This window comes from Anguilla rostrata, chromosome 4 (genome assembly GCF_018555375.3).
Source record: "Anguilla rostrata isolate EN2019 chromosome 4, ASM1855537v3, whole genome shotgun sequence".
Lineage (NCBI taxonomy): Eukaryota > Metazoa > Chordata > Actinopteri > Anguilliformes > Anguillidae > Anguilla > Anguilla rostrata.
Window position 1 is genome coordinate 28,140,752 of NC_057936.1, and position 19,276 is coordinate 28,160,027.

General features: G+C 36.5%; 1 protein-coding gene and 1 long non-coding RNA gene across 3 annotated transcripts in view; one reads left to right on the forward strand and one right to left on the reverse strand.

Annotated features, from left to right (window-relative positions):
• The window catches only part of LOC135253118 (uncharacterized), a 96,203-nt gene that overhangs the window by 10,915 nt on the left and 66,012 nt on the right, over positions 1-19,276 (forward strand). Inside the window, exon 2 of the long non-coding RNA XR_010329539.1 lies at positions 8,993-9,046. This is a non-coding gene — a long non-coding RNA (uncharacterized LOC135253118). The remainder of the gene's footprint in view (positions 1-8,992; positions 9,047-19,276) is intronic.
• Positions 9,879-17,280, reverse strand: LOC135253117 (regulator of G-protein signaling 8-like). 2 transcript variants are annotated; one of them, XM_064332015.1, is made up of 4 exons: positions 17,178-17,280; positions 15,673-15,734; positions 11,343-11,509; positions 9,879-10,602 (listed from the first exon to the last, which is right to left on the reverse strand). In XM_064332015.1, the coding sequence occupies exons 1-4, from the start codon at positions 17,219-17,221 to the stop codon at positions 10,399-10,401; spliced, it is 477 nt and encodes a 158-aa protein (XP_064188085.1). In that variant the 5' UTR covers positions 17,222-17,280; the 3' UTR covers positions 9,879-10,398. The 2 variants fall into 2 exon arrangements, 1 of the variants encoding a protein (XP_064188085.1); XR_010329538.1 differs by lacking the exons at positions 9,879-10,602; positions 11,343-11,509 and adding an exon at positions 11,534-14,014 and having other exon boundaries at positions 17,178-17,253.

A 19,276-nucleotide genomic window follows, 5' to 3' on the forward strand; every position in this document is an offset into this window, starting at 1 on the left:
CATCCTCGCAGGCAGGCAGAGTGCTTCAGCGGCAGGTGTGATGCTGTGTTGTTTTATTCCGATTAGCTAGCTACATACGATCTCACCATTTAAAAGTCCAAGGTCCAAAAATGTTGTGTGCATTTTTGGACCTTGGACTGTACTAAAAACTGTACTAACCGCTATTCTAAGGACTCTTCTCTCCAGTTCTTTCGGTTAATATATTTGAGACATTTTCAGATATACAAGGTTCTATATCAAAACGCGATTTCTGACCATTTCGGGGTTTCAGTTGATTCTCATAAAGTCTCGTCTTTTATAATTTGTATATGTTGTTGGTGAAATCATATTTGTAAGCAGTTTTGAAGCATCTTTAAGAAGACAAGCTAGGGGGATCTACTTAGCTAGGGGGAGCAAGCTTACTGTCTTGCTATCAATCTATCTAGCTAACTTGCTAGCTAGTTATCTCGTGATAAATCTGTTTAGCTATCTAGAGTTCTGTTATCTCTTTGTCTATATAACTAGCTAGCTAGTAAGCTAGTTAGCTAGTGATCTATTTTATCTATTTTTCTATGTAAATATCTTAACAATAAACGTATCTTGCACAATTAACTTTTTTGAAATGTTATGACAGTACAGTTCTGTGGTTGCAAGGCCACTTGTTGTCCAGACATGGGCGTGTCTAATTACCATGTAAGGTAGTCGGGGTGGATTTTCCTGTAGATGCGGACTCCACTCTTTCGCTCCACTGCGCTTGCGTTGGTTGCAACGGGCAAAGTGGCTGCGCCCTAGTTTGAGCTTCATGCGCCTGTGAGCACTAACCATAGCAAATCAGTGGGTGATGTCACGAAGCACTTCGTCCATATTTTTATACGGTCTATGGCTGGACCGCAATAGTGGGACAGTCCTCAAAACCGTATACTAGGTTTTGACCTGGTCTTGTTTTTAAAGTGAAAGAAAACCACTGGGTGCCCTAGTGACGGGTGCTGAGCTGAAAAATGAGCAGGCAGAAAATCCCTTAAACTGATTAACGTTATTATTGGTGTCAACTTGTTTTTAATTATTGTACTTGATTAGAAATGACATATTACTAAATATGATAGTTCTCAATTAGTTTAGACGAGAAAAACATTCTATTTGCGTCGCAAAATTGTGCACATTTCAATCGACATTAGCATATTAAAAGCTGGATAAACGTACACACTCCGAAAATGTTCATGGCATAGATCTGGAATACGCAGATTTTATCATTTGAACGAGCACAGGTTAGATGGCATTTTTGAGTTTATAATTTATTTTGAATTTATTTAGGCAGTTTTAAATGTTTAAATGTGCCCAGCATCCCAAGGCTTGTTGTAAGATACAGTAGCCAATCAGGACTCGAATAAAAGTTTTTTGTAGAGTGCAAAAACTTTGATATTATTTATTTAATTTAATTTCTTTTGTTGTTGTTGAAAACAGAGCATTCCAAGACTGTACATTGTTGTCAGATTCTTTGCAGGACTCTGCTATGCTGTAAATAGGCTAGTTGTTGATTTTTTAAATGTGTGTTGAATAAATGACTTTTTATAACATTCACATTACGTAGTTATATTTTCAAATCTCCAGTCAGCTTTTAGCATTGACTTAATGTAGGGCCCTATGAAATCTGTGTTATAACTTTTTTAAATTCTCAATTCCGCGATTCCATCCGTGATTCTGTTATCACAGAAACTATAGGGCCCTACCTTAATGCTGCCATCAGTCTTTTGCTGGCCCGCGCCGGGCCCCTGTCAAAAAAGACACTTGGCCGCCGGCCGCCAGCCCCCATCAAAAGATACTTGCCACTGGGCCTAACAACTTTTCTGGGGGAAACCCTGTCCTTGATTCATAAACACATCGAAAGGTTGTGGCCAAACATGAAATTAGCCATAAAACTTACCAACTGCTTGTCCAATACCTAGGAGACCTTTGCACATGTGGCTATTTGTCTATCTTGTCCGTGTTCTATGATGTTTTCTCTATTCCATTTAGTGTGCTTCAAACCCCATAATTGTTGCTTGGAGCTATATTTAAAATTATTTTACATTTACAGTCTACAAGTTATTGCCACAGAAGATCGTCATTATTTAAAATGTTTATACCTTAATGTAATTGTAAAATTTCTTCCTGCTGTTTATACACTGTGCTCTGCTTGGAAGTGTATCCCCGTGGAGATGTTGTTTTGCAGTTTATTTTCTTAGGGAGGTTTTCCTGTTGTCCTTTGACAGCAGGAAAACCTCCCTAAACCAAAATATAGTTATACATGATTCTACTGTATTTCTTGCCCTCTAACAAAACCTACTAATTTTCTGAAATACATTGGACTAGGTGGCACAGTTTGACAATGGTATGACAGTTAGACTACTTATACTAGGGGAAGCACATGTTTTTTAAAATGTTGAAATGTTTTGAAAAGATGCTGGCACTCACTTTTCTTGTTCCCACACGATGTGGTTAAGTCATAGTTTCCTAGCAACAAGTTTGAATGGCCTTGAAGTCTGCACATCATTTTTTTAAGGTCAATATCCGACATAATGTTTTGAATTACAGTAATGTAGGACAGGGAATATGTCCCGGAAATCAGGTGCAGTACTTCAAGCCACAGAAAAAACATATTTTTGTCCTTGTTTCATAAACACATCAAAAGGTTGCGGCCAAACACAAAATTAGCCATTACTTACCAAGTGCCTGTCCAATACCAAGGAAACCTTTGCAGATTTGTCTATCTTGTCTGTGTTCTATGATGGTTTCTCTGTCCATTTCTGGGATGTGAGCTTCAAACCCCATTACTGTTGCTTGCAGCTATATTGTACATTATTTTACAGTTACAATCTGGCCTACAAGTTATTGTGACAGAAGGCCGTCATTATTTAAAATGTTTATACCTTAATGTAATTTAAATTATGTACATATTCAAAAACAATAAAAATAAAATGAAATTAACTATTGTATAATTATATTAAGAATTAATGTTTATGTTTACACTATAGTAATTTCAAAGTATTTTGTACAAACTTTAATTAGATTTTGAATGGTTATATTTTAAGACTTATTGCTGTCAGTCATGGCATTCCCTGTGATGGTCTAATGAATGGGCTCCCAACTTATCTATCATCATTACAATTTGTTTCACTCAGGTGAGAATTGGAGATTATGCAGATATATGTACAACACTTTGAGGAATCCTGTCCATTCAGTAGGAGAGCGTAGACTCCTGCGGTTTCTCCCCTGAAATGTGGTGTCACCAGCTACTTATTTTCATACAGCAGACTGTAACTAAGCTTACATTGAGCGAAGTCAGAGGATGACTTTCATATGCGGCTTTGACATATAGTCTACGGGTGCCCAATCTACCAGCAGGGGTCACTGGATATCGATTAATGTCTATATGCAATAAATTAGTTTGTTTGTGAAGAAAAGTCCTGGCATAAAATGCTGTGTATCTGAACAGATGAGAACAACATTCCCAAAACTGACATACTATTACATAAATCGTCTTTACTAGAAGTGCATACTGGTAAGTTATAAGATGCTTACGCTAGGTGTTCTGGACATTTCCAGCAATCCTTTGACATGTAATAATTGGTGTTTGCAGAAAAAAAGGGGGGGGGGACTTTTGAAAATGGCATTGTGTACATTGGTTTTAGGTATGCTAAATGCAATGATTTACCATGAATGTAACTTAGTTTAAACTGCTACGCAATTCATATGTATGGAAGGTTTTTATGTTTTATTTGACACTATGTCTGTTGTGTCCTTACCTCAAAAAAAAGAAAAAAAAGAAGGATAGCTTGAGCCCCAGGCAATAAAAGGCCACTTAATTTAGTATTCATACAGTAAAACCAATATACTACACACATTTACTTGTATATATTGTTATGGGATGCACTATTTAATGCAATAATTATGTACTGCCACTGCTGCAGCTGCTGACTAAATCTTGCAACTGGCTTTTGCTCTACTTAGGGGACTTGGTTGTGAAGAAATTAAACTCATTTTAGCTGTTAACGTAGAACATGTCAAGGATGCACAGCATGCCAGTCCATAGTCTGTCAGAGTGGAGTTTGTGGTCCAGTGAAAGCTAACAAATACATAATGGCTTTGCTTTTTTCAAGTACAAATGTTATCTTCGAATCACAGGGTTAAGCGTTCCTCTAAAGATGGTGAGTCTCCTCGAAATGCATGGCGTGACGTGAAGTGCAATTTCTCTATAGCCATCAGCGCAGTAGAATGGAAGGTCTCCTTATGAGATAAAATGACACTCTGCTGTCCTACATTCGGAACTACTGTCGAAACCACGCAAATATTTCCCTCTGGTTGGCTGTGCGGTAGAGGAAATTGCGTCAAATGAAACCCTACATCACTGTACACGCTGAAAGTACATAGTGTACATAGGAATGTTATGATCTCCTGTTTGTATAGACTCTTGCAAACAAGATGAGCCTACCAACAAGCTTCGCGGAAAAGTACTGGCCAAGCAGTCCCTCAGTATGGCCAATGGGACCCACCATGCGCTAGCAATGACTCGACCTGGAGAGTATAAGTTCTGGCCAGTACACAGCCAGGCAATTTCGAGATATTATAGAGATGACTAAAAAGCCACTGAAATTACTTTTCTAACAGTTCATAGTTTAGTAGTACTCCAGTGTAGACAAACTGTCCATTTTTGCATTACGCACGCTGAAAACATTAGGCTTTATGCCTAAAAAAGTTGTTGTTTTACAAGAAAAATTTATTTTGCATTGCCTTAATCTGAACAGAAGATTTGAAATTTGGAGACTGTTTGAGAATAGCTGTGACTCCACAGCAGAGAGCATGTTCAGTGAAGGACTTGATCCTTTTATATCAGTGAGCATCTAAATGCATTCTCAAAATTAATTGATTATTATTCAGTATGCTTATAAATACGCTGCAGGCCTGATTTTGAATAATAAATATGCCATGTGAAGTTGTGGGATGCATTTGACATGTTGATGCTCGTGGGGTACTTGACAAAAATGTAAATCAGGGGGGCTAGGGTCAGAAGGAGAGGGAGGGGGTGGGGGTGAATGACACAGGGGGAAAAGTGAGGTGATTTCAGCACACATCTTCCACTAACGTATAGTATACAATATACAGAAGTTTACACCTCTGAACACTATCAATATCACTTTATTACCAAATGTCTTTTTGGAGTCTCCAAATGGCCTTTTGCAAACCTGCCTTGACAGCTTAGAAAAAATTAGAGAATTCTAATTGTTGGTGGTACTGTCATCAGATTTGAACAATAATTTTTCCAGCATTGTGGCTCTGACTCCATTGTGTTTCTGAACCCACCAGGCACAAGCATCTGTATACATTCAATAAAATCATCTTTTCAAAAAAAAACTTTCACTGTGTTTGAGCTTCTGTTACTTTCTTTTAGCCATATTTAGAGTACTTTTGACTCTTGGAAAAATAAACTCCCATTCGTTATCTTTCAGAAGAGACCAAGATATATGCCTATAGTCAAAAGGTTTCAAGAATAGTAACTATTTTATTTTAGGTATGTCGTTTTCAGGCTTGAGTTAAAACGAGGGGGCAATCCAGACAGGGTAATCTTTCTGTTTGTTTTCCTTGAATGGCAATTAAAAAAAATAAATAAATAACCAGACCAAACCAAATTGTGAACCTGAGCAGCAAAATGATTGGATCACATCAGACAAATCTGCCTAAGTTGTTCAATAAATAGGTTTTACAAAAAGCATAAGATTATACTGTCAGATGCTGTATACATCCATCTTGAAAGAAATGTTGGAGCCAGGATACTCAAAATTTTCCAAAAAAACCCCAAAATAAAACAGATGCCTTCATGATGTAACATAACATATAATGATTGCTTAACAGTTAATATTATTATTAGTGCCCTAACTATATGTGAAAACAGTGCCTAGAAAAGAAATACATCTCATGAAAATGTACTGCCAACTGGAGTCACAATCATTGTTGCATAATTAATGCCTGACTTTGTGTAAACACACAGGCAAGGGCAATGGAACACACAAAAGATTACATATCGCATGAAAATAACCGGTCATTTGAATTTATAGTGTGCTGGAGGGATACATTGTTGATCAAAAGAAAAAAGAAAAAAAGTGTAGAATAGGATGTCCTACATACGCAACATTACAATGCAGTGCCTTCTGCAAAGAGTACATCCTTTTATCTGTGGGTTCTTACTCTAATTATCTCAAATATGAAAGTAGATGAAGTGGTCAGATGTATAGTTGTGGCCTGGTTATATTTTTGACCTGGATTCTGCAGTTGCATTTGCAGTTAACTTAAGTTGAACATTTTTTAAACATATATATTGACAATTGAATAAAGCCAAATTCTAATACAGACAGTGTGCTATGATTAATTATACACAAAAATATATTTTTGGACATTCTTTATTCTTTGATTCTCATCCCATCCATTTATCACACAGTACATGAACATTGTATTGGTAAGCTTGAAGTATAACTGAAAAAACTAAGGTTAAAAGAGAAATGAAGACCGAAAGAGTCCTATTGCCCTACATTTTGAAAAGGCAAAGTACAGTGTGTCACCATTATAGTTTATTGGAATAGAACAAGTAAAAACATCTTGGAGACAAGGTGAAATTGACAACATCCTACTGTGCAGAGAAGCTTTGTGGGTATGTGGACTATGTACATTTGGACCCAAAGGGCTAAACTAGGATTGTAGCGTGGGCTAAATGATAATTTTAGTGTGGCCCCTTTTCTGTAAATCCCTCTTTTCCTTCCTTAGGAGAGCGGGTTTTTACTTTATGAACTTTCTGTTGCACACTTTGCAATATATTAATTGTTCTTCATGTTGAATTTGGGGGGTAATTGTTTTGTATGGTAATATAGAAATGTTTAGTATTATGGACCTACAGTATAAATTTTTTTTTGTTCAATACAGCAAATAATTCACAAAATACTACTAAATACCATCAGACAGTTTTTCTCCATTAGGCTACTGGATGAGGAAAATACATTTTTATTTACATCGCAAAATTGTGCACATATTATAAACCTTATTTAAAATTGTTGCTACATTTACTTTTTGCTTACCAAACTCACACTCAGAGAATATTCACTTCAAAGATCTGCAATGTGCAGATTTTGTCATTTAAATGATCTTGCAGTGCAGGTTTTTTGCTGGCTTTTATTGCAGGTTGTGCTGAAAGCTAACATGGTAGTTAACAGAGTAGTGCATTTTTTTTGCTAAGTGTACTTATTGAAACTTATTTCCTACTAAATTTATTGTTTAATCTCCCTAACATGATGTGACAAAAGAAGCTGTGTATGTCCCTGCCAATCAATTATTCAGATTGTTAGCACACTTGTCAATAGGAAAATTAATGCAAACAGATCAAGACCAATGACCAGTTTCCTCCTGGTCTATTTTCAGCACACCAGCTGCCACTGATGTCAATAAAAGTATATATTTATTCCATATGGGATATGATTGCTTTATAAATCCAAAATCCTAATACATGTGGTTGTAAGCTAAATAAATGCTAAAACTACAGTATTCTATTATTGTCTATTATCTATTAGCAGTACAGTGTAGGATGGACTACATCACAACAACAGTAGAGGGTGCACGATGAGCGCATTTGTTGCAATTTATCGCACCTGAGAAAAAAGACGTGAATGTGTATATTGCATCACGATAAAGGCATCCCACTGTTGACTTTGCACAGGATTGCACATATCTCCCAGAAGGCCCTGTGTGATTGAATAAAACCATTTTTTCAGGATTCCATCAGACCAGCTTGTGCTGAAATAATTTGTTTCTTTGTCACCAACTTTAAAATCCCCACTGTTTTAATCAAATTAAAATGTAAATGTCAAAAATGTTAAAATGAATGTAATTTCAAATTGTTTATTCTGCATTTTAGTAATAAAGCAATTAACTAAAGTTGTTGTTTCTTTTTTCTATAGTATTTGGAGCATAGTTTGAGATTTAAAGAAAATCTATTATTGCAATAATGAATGCGAACTAAATATTGGTCATTCAAAACATGATTTTCAGAGTAAAGGTTATTTTAGTTATTTAGTATATCCTAATTTCTTTTGAAAATTTTCACAGGTATCATATATACATTTACATTTGAGCTTGCACATAGTTAAATGGTTGGCATTACAAAATTATTACTGCCCGAAAAGACCATATTGGTTGACATGTATTGATGCATACTGAACCACCCTGAGGGAAATAATTACTTAAACAATATCTGTTTGAAGCACTTCTCATGCATTTTATGCAATGGCTATAAATGCATGATAATAAAACAGCACCCTTACCTCATCTAATGTGGGTTGCTTGCTTTCAGTATAGCATTAAATCAAACCAAACATGTAATGTAATAACCTTGGACCACAATCACTAAAATGCAGATCACATCATTTTAAATTAGATTCCTGATAATACTGCAATGACAGGTCACCATTAAAAGGCAGTTTTACTGCCAAGTTAACTTGAGCAGGAACCCCTGTGGGTAATCTACAAAAAGATTTTAATGTTCAGCAAACAAAGGCAGCTAATGCATTAAAAAAAGGTTGTAAACAATTTGTCTATACAACGTGTTTCTATTCCATAAATATTCTGTGTTAAAATCAACCAACAGCGCACACAAGTGCATTGTTCTATCGTATCTAGTTTGGTGGCAGATTAAAATAAAATTGGTTAAACTGCTTGAGTTGTGGGGTGACATGGTGGTATGGTGGGTCCTTGGTTCAAATCCTGGGGCCTTTCTGTGTGGAGTTTTTATGTTGTCCTGTGTGTCCGTGTGTCTGCATTGGTTTCCTGTGGGCACTCCAGTTTCCTCCCACAGTCCAATGACATGCAGGTTTGCTAGCTCATGCTATTGTACTTCTTAACATTGTTTCTGCAATTTCATGGCAATGCCTTTTTTCTCCCATCGCATCCTCTATCTTTTCCTCATTATGGAGTATTGTATGGTCTTTCACCCCAACAGGCCTGGCCATATGGAGAAAGTCAGAAACGATAATGCTGGGGCTGGCTGATGAAGGTAAGGATTTGTCTTTCCACCTAATGAAATGTTTTAAATATAAAATGTCAGCAAAGTACTTTTCAGAATTCCCTTGCAATCTGACACATAACCAACTACTGCAATATCAACTGATGCCCTGCTGACTAACCAGAGTAATGTAATTTAATATTGTTGTCACATGCCAGTGTGACACCCTTGGGAAGGAGATGCGGCAGTGCCGGGGAACACCGTTGTCAGTCGCATGGAGAGAGAGAGCGCCACCCACTCAAACACAAAATAAAATTAACGGACACCTTCACCCTTCCCCCTCATGGGTTCCGGGCAAAACCAATAAACTCAAACAACAAGCTTAAATAACAAAGACAAAAGAAAGTAAAACAAAGTGACAACTATTTCAGTTCCCCACTCTGTAGCTGGACTGCTTTTCAGCAGACCAGCTCCTCTGACTTTTCAGTAGGGGTTCACTTTTTCCCCATCTTGTTAAAAGAAACAAAACTGAAATTGAACGCAACTCAAATAAAGAAACTCGCTCGGTGTTAGCTCCTGGTGTTAGCTCCCGGTCTCGGCCCCGAACTGTGGAGAGCAGCACACCTTTAAGCACCTGGGCTGATTACCTAACTCAACCCAGGTGCGTGTGCTCTCTCCACTAGCTGGCGCAGCCGAGACCAATTCGTCCCTCTGGAGGACCGAATGCTACAATTGTACTTCATATAAAAACTCCCTGTAACCTATGTCATCCATAAGATGATTAAAATCCGGAGCAGAACTTTGAAACTGTGCAGTTCCTGTCTTCTCTTGAGCTCATATTAAAACTGTCTGAGAACTGCACTCTCTAAAGATATCTCCCAGACCTTAGAAATTAGCAGTTTATTTACCATGACAGTAGAATGTCATTTCAAGGAAGCGCCAGTCTTATTTTCTCATGGTTGCTGCAGCAATGAGGTATTAATATTTACTAAATGTATGAGCCAAACAGATGCAGGTAAATTCTGGAGGTAAATTTACTATTGCTTGACTAATCAGATGTCAACCACTTAGTGAAATTATGCATTTTATTGGTCAGGCAGTAGTAAATTTACTACTGCCTAACCAATCAGATGTCAACCACTTAGTGAAATTACGCATGTTTATTGGCTGGGACCTTGATTTCCACCAATATATCTTTCCATGGAAAAAACATTCCTCATTGTGATATGGTGACAGACTATTCGGGAAAGGTGTGTTTTGTTTTGACCAAATTGCAAAAACCATTAAAAATGTGTTCTAGTGACTGTGCTTTTTCCGTTGTTACTTTTGTATTGACATAGAAGTTAATGTGATAACAGCACGGTTCTATTTTGTCTTTTAGAAGTTCTGAAATTAAAATAATGTTATTCAGAGCACAAAACAGAACTTTGACACTGTGTCTGTGTTTGATTCAGTAAGTCCATGTACACCTTAGATCGTATAAAGCGAGGGTATGAATCCTTCTCCATCAGCATGTAAACTCGAGCCTGCGCCTCACTGAAGCTGGATGTTGATGGCTCCACGAGGTTCTGTTTCGTCAGCTCCCTGGTATGAAAGTCAATGTTTATCTGAAGACCAGATAAATAGTAAAATTAATCACCAGCCCATCAACCTTTAATAAGCTCAGAGTTTATTACCTTATGGCTATACAAATGATTTTCTTTTTCTTTTATGCTTTATCATTTTTTTCCTATAAATTTGATGGCAATGTGAGCCTGCATATGTCCAATTCTCACTGTAATATGGAATTTTCAATCTGTGACCGCTGCTGCATTCATATGCTCGAACCTCACTGCCCATTCTAGAGAGTGTAGACAACCGTGGTTCTCCTCCGATACACATAGTGTCACTAGCTGCTTTTTTTCCACTCTGTAGACTATAACCATGTTCACACAGAGTGGAGTCTGAGGAAGACCTTTCATTTTCTGCTTTGACATGGAGTCCATAGGCATCCAGTGGGCATTGCTAGAGAGCGATGAACACAGCCTCTAACTATCTGAACCCTCCCATACCCTGGGTGATGCAATCACCAATTGCACACCACCCTATGAAGCTACTGGCCATAGTTGCCACTGGCACAGTCTGGATTTAATCCGAGGCTCATCCATGCACCAGAGTGCGGTGCCTTAACCGAAAGAGCCACCCAGCAGCCAGTGCTTTATCATTTTTATTGCATTAGTTTCATGAAAATGCCATGAATATGATTCTATTTGTGTTGATGTGCTGGTCTGATTCAGGATTCAAATGGTTTTTACCCTGTAACTCAACATCTTCAATCTTGTGATGCTGATGAGATGATGAGGTTTACCTCTCTAGGTGCTTGAACATTGATAAACTCCTCGTAAATCTTATTGGCTCTGGTCCCCAGTTTCTCAGGAGGCGTGATCTTTTTGTAGTCCTCGCAGGCCATCCAGAACTCAATGTTCTCATCACTGAACTCTGTCTTGAGAAATTTTCTAAAGGCTGCCAAGCCATCTAAAATAAACAGGAAGTGTATTCTTAAAACAACAATCAACAACAATTAACTTTAACCCCCTACTCTTAAGTGAGCATACTTGCATACTATCATACTATCATAAATCATATAAATATGCATATTCGATAATATCTGGTCAGGTTTGCATCACTAGCTTTTTGTAGGAAGTTTTCTTTTCAAATGTCATTTGTCTGTTAAAAACAACATTGGAGATTTGTTTTATTCAGTCATATTTTATCATGTCACATGACAGTTAATTAATGTTATGGTTGGGGAAAGTTCCTGGAACAAACTGTTTCTGACTCTAAAAACAACATTCCCAGCTTGAGAGATCCCCTGTGTCACATGACTTTAAGAAGGGTTTGTTTTATGGTACCTTTGGTTGTCTGTATAACTGTGTCAGCCAAGTCACAGTTTAGTATGAAGTATGTGTATGTGCCCCTCTATTGTCTTTATTGTAAAATCATTTTTATAACGTGTGGTGCATCACAGATTGAGTAAATTAATAATCAACCCTTTAAACCCTGTAAGATTACAAATACTGTACAGTATGTGATTAGAATGTTCTTAACTTACACCAACATTAGAATGTTCTTACCTTAACTTTCTAATGCTGATATAACAATCATGACTGATAATTGAAAGCAATGGAGTTCTAGAACACTGACTTTCCAAAAAACCTACTCGTCAAAGGGTTAAAATATAAAATGTATACAAAAATGAACAAGGGCACTTTTTCAGGTCTGAAAGAAAATGAGATTTTTGAGAATATGGTGGATTGGTGGATTTCTTATTACAGCCATGGGATCTGAATTGTACAGGCAAGTGTAACATTTTCATTTTCATAAATAAATGCACAACACTACTGAAGACAGCTACAATAAAAAATGATTAATGATCAATTATCTGCAAAGAGAAATGGCAAGGTATATCACAATTCAGAACAGATTGTAAAAGTACAATTGAAACATCATGTACAAACAGTAAGGCTCAGTGAAATAGAAAAGCAAATGCAATAATGGTGTTCTCCTCTGAAATTAAATCAAAAGGCAATAAAGAGGTGAGCATGCGGTCAATGTGTCCACACTTAATTCCCCTAGAACAAACAGTACTGTTATTTTTTCTTTTCAAGGATGACACTTGTACATTGTCAGCATATGATATAACTACATATTTATTTGAAAATGAAAATTTGAAAATGTATTATAAAATGAAAAGGTGACTATACTCTATAACCTAGTGGCAGTTATGTAACACCTTGCCCACATTAAAAATATTGGAATTCCGATGTTCCTTGTCATTCTCCATTTGCAACCACCAAATTGGCCATATTTACAAAAGATTTTTGGAGCTTTTATAAACACTAACAAGACAAACAGCATTTTTTTCCATACTTCCGTATATTTACTAAAATGCCTTATTAAAGGTTTGCACTGGTTAAAGAAATAAAAAAAGACAGCATCCCTAAAATGTGCATGTTTGGGTTAATGCATATGTATTTTAAAGCATTCTGATGTTAGAGCGCAAAACTATATGAGGAGAAAATAGAAATTTATGCATATGACCTGCTACAGATGATTTATCATGACTGGTGGCCATTGTGGCAAAGGTAATTGCGTCTGTTTTCTGTCTGCGGTGTTAACTTTTTTCTCGCACAAGACCAGCATGGCCATTCATAAGAAGAGACATCATCAGCGTGTTAGAGTATGGGACAGTCACCATAAATGTAACCGTTTTCGGATTTTGCTAATGTATTCGGAAAATATTTACCCTAGCACTATGCAATTTTACTTTAAACAGTTTTGACATATCAGTAGTCTAGTCATTTGCCATTTCAAATACATTTATAACTTAATCAAGTTGGATACAATTATCACCTAGTCAGTAGAATTGTATCAGAGATGCGAAATAATTGTAACAGTAAATGAAAACGCCCTACAATGTGCATAATGTTAATCAAGGAAACTGATTTCCAATTGAGACCAGGCACAACCTCAGATTATGAAGCATGGCGTTTTATTCTTTTAAAAAAACTGTGTGTAAATATTGATGCATAAGCAACTTTGTAACTTACCATGACGTGAGTCGTGGTAATGCTCAAATAGACAAGGAAAGCTTCTTTTGTTTGTTTCTTAACACCCAGGTAAACTTTGCCAAACAAAATAGCCCACTCCAAAGACCAACCTGGTGTGTGCTTATTGTAAATGCCTGTGACCAGGTGGCTGTTTCTTTTCCATTAATCACTTGGAGCATCCAGAAGATGAGGCTAATGCAAGCAAATTAGCTGATCACATTTAGTATTAAACACTGAACTAACAAACACATTGGTGAGTAAAATTAATTTCTTTAATACATAATAAAACACCATTTAAAAGGCCTAAGGTCTCCCAAAGGAACACTACGTGTAGATGGTTTTCAACATTTTGTCCCTAATCTCCAAATCTGAAGCCCTCTCCATGATCTCCCTGCATACCAGCCCTCTCGTTTTCTCTTTGAATGGCATTCTGTAAACATACAGCAACAAAAATGCGTGTTGTTTGTTATAGCAACTCAGTGGCAGCAGCATAACAGTGACAGCTGTTACATTTATGCAAATCACTTTTTTTTGTCACCTAGCATCCTATTCCTGCTAGAATACACTCTGAAAACCAAATTAAATTTTTAAGGACTTTAAAAATATATATATATCTATGATTTGATTTATTACATATAAAAATAAAGCCTTCCACCTGAAAATTACTCCTGGAACTGTTTGAAAAAAATATTTCCCGCAAAGGTTATTACATCGCTCCATTCCTTTTGGAGGCCGTAGAGGACTGAAATGTACAAACCTGAAGTGGCTATGATAGCCGCATTGCACATTAAGTTATTGACCGTGTTACATTTATGAAGCGTTTATGGTGACTCTCCCCGTTTCTGAAAAGACTCCATCTTTAGGAACAGTTGCCTATTAGAAGAATTGAGGGACAATGACTGTGGAAATGGTTGGCTATTGAATACAGAATTAAATATGAAATATTAAAACAGTGTTCTGAAGGTTTACTAATGATATGTGTTAACATTTAAAGATGACAGTGCCTATCCAGTCCATCCATGGATCCTGACACCTGTCCAAAACCCGGCTTGATGTAGTGGTACAATAATGTTTCTCCCTGCCATATGAAAGATGCATCTTAAATACCGGCAGTGCATTATTTACATAACCAGTGTTAAGAAATACTCCACCAAATTTAAAATATGTGGCGACGTAGAATTTTGTGGCACCGACAGCAATTTATGGTATGCTCAGTAAATATGGCCCTAAATGTCTGAAGCAAGCTTTTTGTCAGCCATTTGGTACTATATGCTTTATACTGTATATGGAAGTGCTAAGCTAGTTGTGGTGTTTGTCTGGCTTCCAGTATGATTCATATACAAGCTGTTCTAACTGATGTTTCCGCAGTCTGTGATCAAGTTAAATCGGTCATTTGGTGTGTAATGTACTGGCACAGTTACAACCAAGTGTTCTGATTGGCTGTGCTAAATTTACATTAAGCACATTGCGTACAAGATGAGCATAATCTGTTTTATTATCATCTACACTGTGGCACATATATATATAATTTTTTTCCGGAGAAAAAAGTGCTTGATGTGGTTTATCCAACATGTGTAGTAACCCGCGCACAAAGAAGACCTAACCTGCCAGAGGCATATTTGTGCCCAAGAGAATGAACTGTTGTGGGCAGTGTATATGGACATGCTCTCCAGAAAAAAATAATCTATGCTGTAGTGCTATACTCATCAACCGATTTGTCCTCATCTATGCAAACTATGTGAAAACATAAATCTTCTGGCTTTGGGTGTGAGTGTGTGCTTTAATTACCACATGGATGAAGATGTCTTGTTTTACAGAAGCATTTACAATAAAAAAATTGACAAATGTAAATCATCCTATCCTCCAAAATGTATACTGTACACTTAAATCCTCATTTTGTTTCATATCACATTATACACATCAGATCTTCTACTTACATATTTTAATTAATATAGTCAACAATTTCATCATAAAACTACAATCTTACACTGTAATTATTGGCAGCCTACAGCTGTATAATGACACAGAAAATAATAATACAGAAAAATGTATAACCTGAAAGTAAATTTTAACTTTGGTAGAACTTACGCTCGTGGGAGAGAAGTGCGTCAAAGGACTCTGACCATCGTGTGACATCATCTGTGGATAACCTAAAAGAGGTTTAAATAATTGCTAAATCAGATAATGTCTGAGCTGTAATGCCAATCTTTTATTCTGATAGTACAAGGCAAACATACATTAGTCAAGACAAGTTCACGACCTACAGAATGTATGTACTTACAGGTACCTATTTAAATTTACTTCCATTTAAATAGATGCCTGTATGTGTCATTTATATTTCAATGGGAAGAAAGTATAGTGTGCACTGAAACTGAAAAATGGAGATTTGTTTAGAGTATACAGCTGAAGGGCACAAAGAAGAACATACAAACATTAATGTGTGCACACACACACAAACCCAGAATTAAAAAAACAAAAACATAATAGTGTCTTTTCAAAAAATCTCAAAAATATTATTTTTATTTTTATTGAATGTCCCTTGTAGTTTAGATTTCAGGATAGCAGAATATATGATTAAGACCAGACACATGTCCCCTATAGGGGACAAAAATGAATTGGGTCTCAGGAGGCTCTCATGATGCGCACACACACATGCGCGCACATGCACACACACACACACACACACACATACGCACGCACAAACACACACACACACACACAGATATACCTATCTTATGTCTTCCAAAAAGTGAAGTCATTACTATGTCCTATATTTTTGTTATTATTAAAATGTATAAAAAAGACCAAGCAGTGCCATATATATTTAGCCTTTCCTCTCAGCCAAATTCACATTCTCTTGAATTATTAACATCAGCACAATGCAGACATACACCACTATACACAGCATTTTATTCACTTATTGGACCGCACACAAGTACATGTTTATTCAGTTAATCTCATTTGAATTTAATGGCACAGTTTAGACAAACAATATCATTCAATTTAAATCAGGAAAATGTTCCCCCAAGCTTGTACTGTCCTGAGTAGGACATAGAGTTCTATGTATAACTTTGTATCATTGTAAAATCCAAAAAAAGAGAGGATTTTACAGTGCTACAAAGTACTAACTGACAGGGTGCATGTGCCATTTTCACAATAGTTTGTTCTCTTGAATCTGTAAAGTCAAACTTTTGCATACAACCCTAATGTGGTCTCAAAAATAAAGTTGCACTGTATAGAGCACATGTTAAAATGGTTAATACATGTTTTAATTCAGTAAAACATCTATTGGTTGTACTGCTGTAGACAAGCTTTAAGCCCCACCATATGCCATAAAACAACAGGCGCTGATGATTCTCCCATCTCTGAACTCCTGCAGAACAGGTGCAGCTAGTTTAATGCATTACCACATGAGTGAAAGTAGATACAGAGTAGAGCACATTTAATCTTAATGGGATGATCAAATGCACTTGGCAACATTGTCAAGAGTTCAAAAAGGTCATAAAAAGGCTGAAATTAAATTTGTATTAACCCTGTTATGTAAATGGACTTGATGTATGAACCACCATTGATAATTACATTGATTTACTTACTGTTGCCTAGTTGATTTCCCCACTGTTTCACTTAGTTCCACCATGTAATCCAGATAGCTGTTTGCAGATTGATGGGATAGCTTTGTCTGTGGAAACAAAAGAGGAGCATCTAGCTTATAAGCATGTAGCAAGTGTTTTTTGTTAATTATTATTCCCACCTGTCTTAATTTCCAGCATGCCAGATGCTACCTGGCTGTGCAATGTAAACACGTTGTTTCACAGCACACCTTGTTTTTCCCCTGCCTTTCCATTACATTCAATCAGATCGGCTCAAAGCGGAAAGAGACGTCTCACAAACATCCGTCCTAAGCAACACTTATTCTGCAACACAAGTAGCAAACACTGACTCATGAAAGAGCAGTGGACGCAGGGGGTTCGTTTTATATGTATTACTCTGATTGGGAACATTACACAAAATGCAGCTTCAGGTTCCAAGGGAGAACCAAAACCTTTATTTATCATTACCTCTGTCAATGACATTTGTGCGTAGCAGTAAATAACTTGGTTCCCACGGTTTCCAGTAACAAAAGGGACAGCAGTCTTTTTTTGAGAATAGCATAATTTATTTTTATCAGCAGGTCTATTTCCTCTAAAGTTGGGAAGGTTTAATGTCTAAACAAACTGGTATATGAAATATTCATCCAATGTCACCACCCAAAGGCGTGTACAGCCCTGGGTGAATGTGTAAAACCTTTATGGAACAAAATACAATATAATGCATTTTTGCCCCAGAAAATAAAATTGTGAACAATGAAATTTGTTTGTATCATGAGTCTTCCAAAGTTCTCATTCAATCCGATAGGATCTAAATTGCCCACTTTATACTGCTTCCCCTTGTAGCAATGGATTTCTAATATTAATGCATATCATGCATAATCTGCATATTAAGTGTAGGAAAGTCAATTGGAGCGTACAGCTGGAGTAGCATATCAGCTGATCCCCAGAAGATCTCCTGCTAGTTCAAAAGTTCAGTGTTTATGTATTCCCCACCGGTGTGTATGTGCTCCTGGGCGGAGTTCAGGGAGATTTAAAGGTGTAGACACCGCAACAGTGGAGAATGGAAAAGATATTTGAAGTGGAAAACGTTTTTAATTGCTGAAGCATCTGTAATTGTAATGATTATAAGACAGAGCCCATATAAACATTACAATGCCTTAAAGCAAGATAACTATGCTAAACTTTCTTCTAACTAAACTGTTACAAAATGAAATGCTTCCTGGTCTTACATCCTAAATGTTGTATTCATAACTTCATGTTTTGAATCCTAACTGAACAACTAAATAATGTAAATTTTGTGATTATCAAAAATTATTTACTATAACCATAGCATATGAACTCTGGCCATGCTAACCCTAAAATAGGCTCAAACATGTACATTCACAGTGACACCATTGGCAATCAAGAAACTGCTGTGGATTATTTATATTATTGGTATTATTATTTATTTTCTTATTATTCATTCTTATGGGGGGCAGTGGGCGACACACATGATTTATGAGATTGCATTGTTTGCATCATATATTTTTAATTCAATTTAATAATTACAATTTACACATCATATACAGATACAATGTACATGTATATAAATACCATTCAGTATGCTGATATGAATAGTTCTACATATACTTTCATTAAGATTATGCATTTCAAGCTTCAATGAGACAGGACACACATAATGGTACATAAAAATACATGGGTGGGAGATGGAAACTAATGTTTAGATAGAAAACAAAAAAGTGAAAGTCATGATAAGGCATCCACACTGGTTGCAGGCTAAATTAGTAAAAAAAAAAATTCAGGTAGCAGCACAAAACACATGGATGCTGACCTGTGTAACAGTGGAATTCTTGAGCTGGTAAAGTAATGCTGTTTGTCTAATTTTGACCGTTACCCATATTTCACAAAATAATGAAACGCATGCACTTCATTAATTTATGTTTCATACAATTGGCAAGATCAGCCAGTACAATTAAGAGTTAATAGTCTTTTATGATAACAAAGTTTGACATTATAGTACATTTATTTGGCAGACTCTTTTATCCAAAGTGACATACAATAAGTGCATACCGGTGGTCAGTGGAACAACTACAAAACAAAGG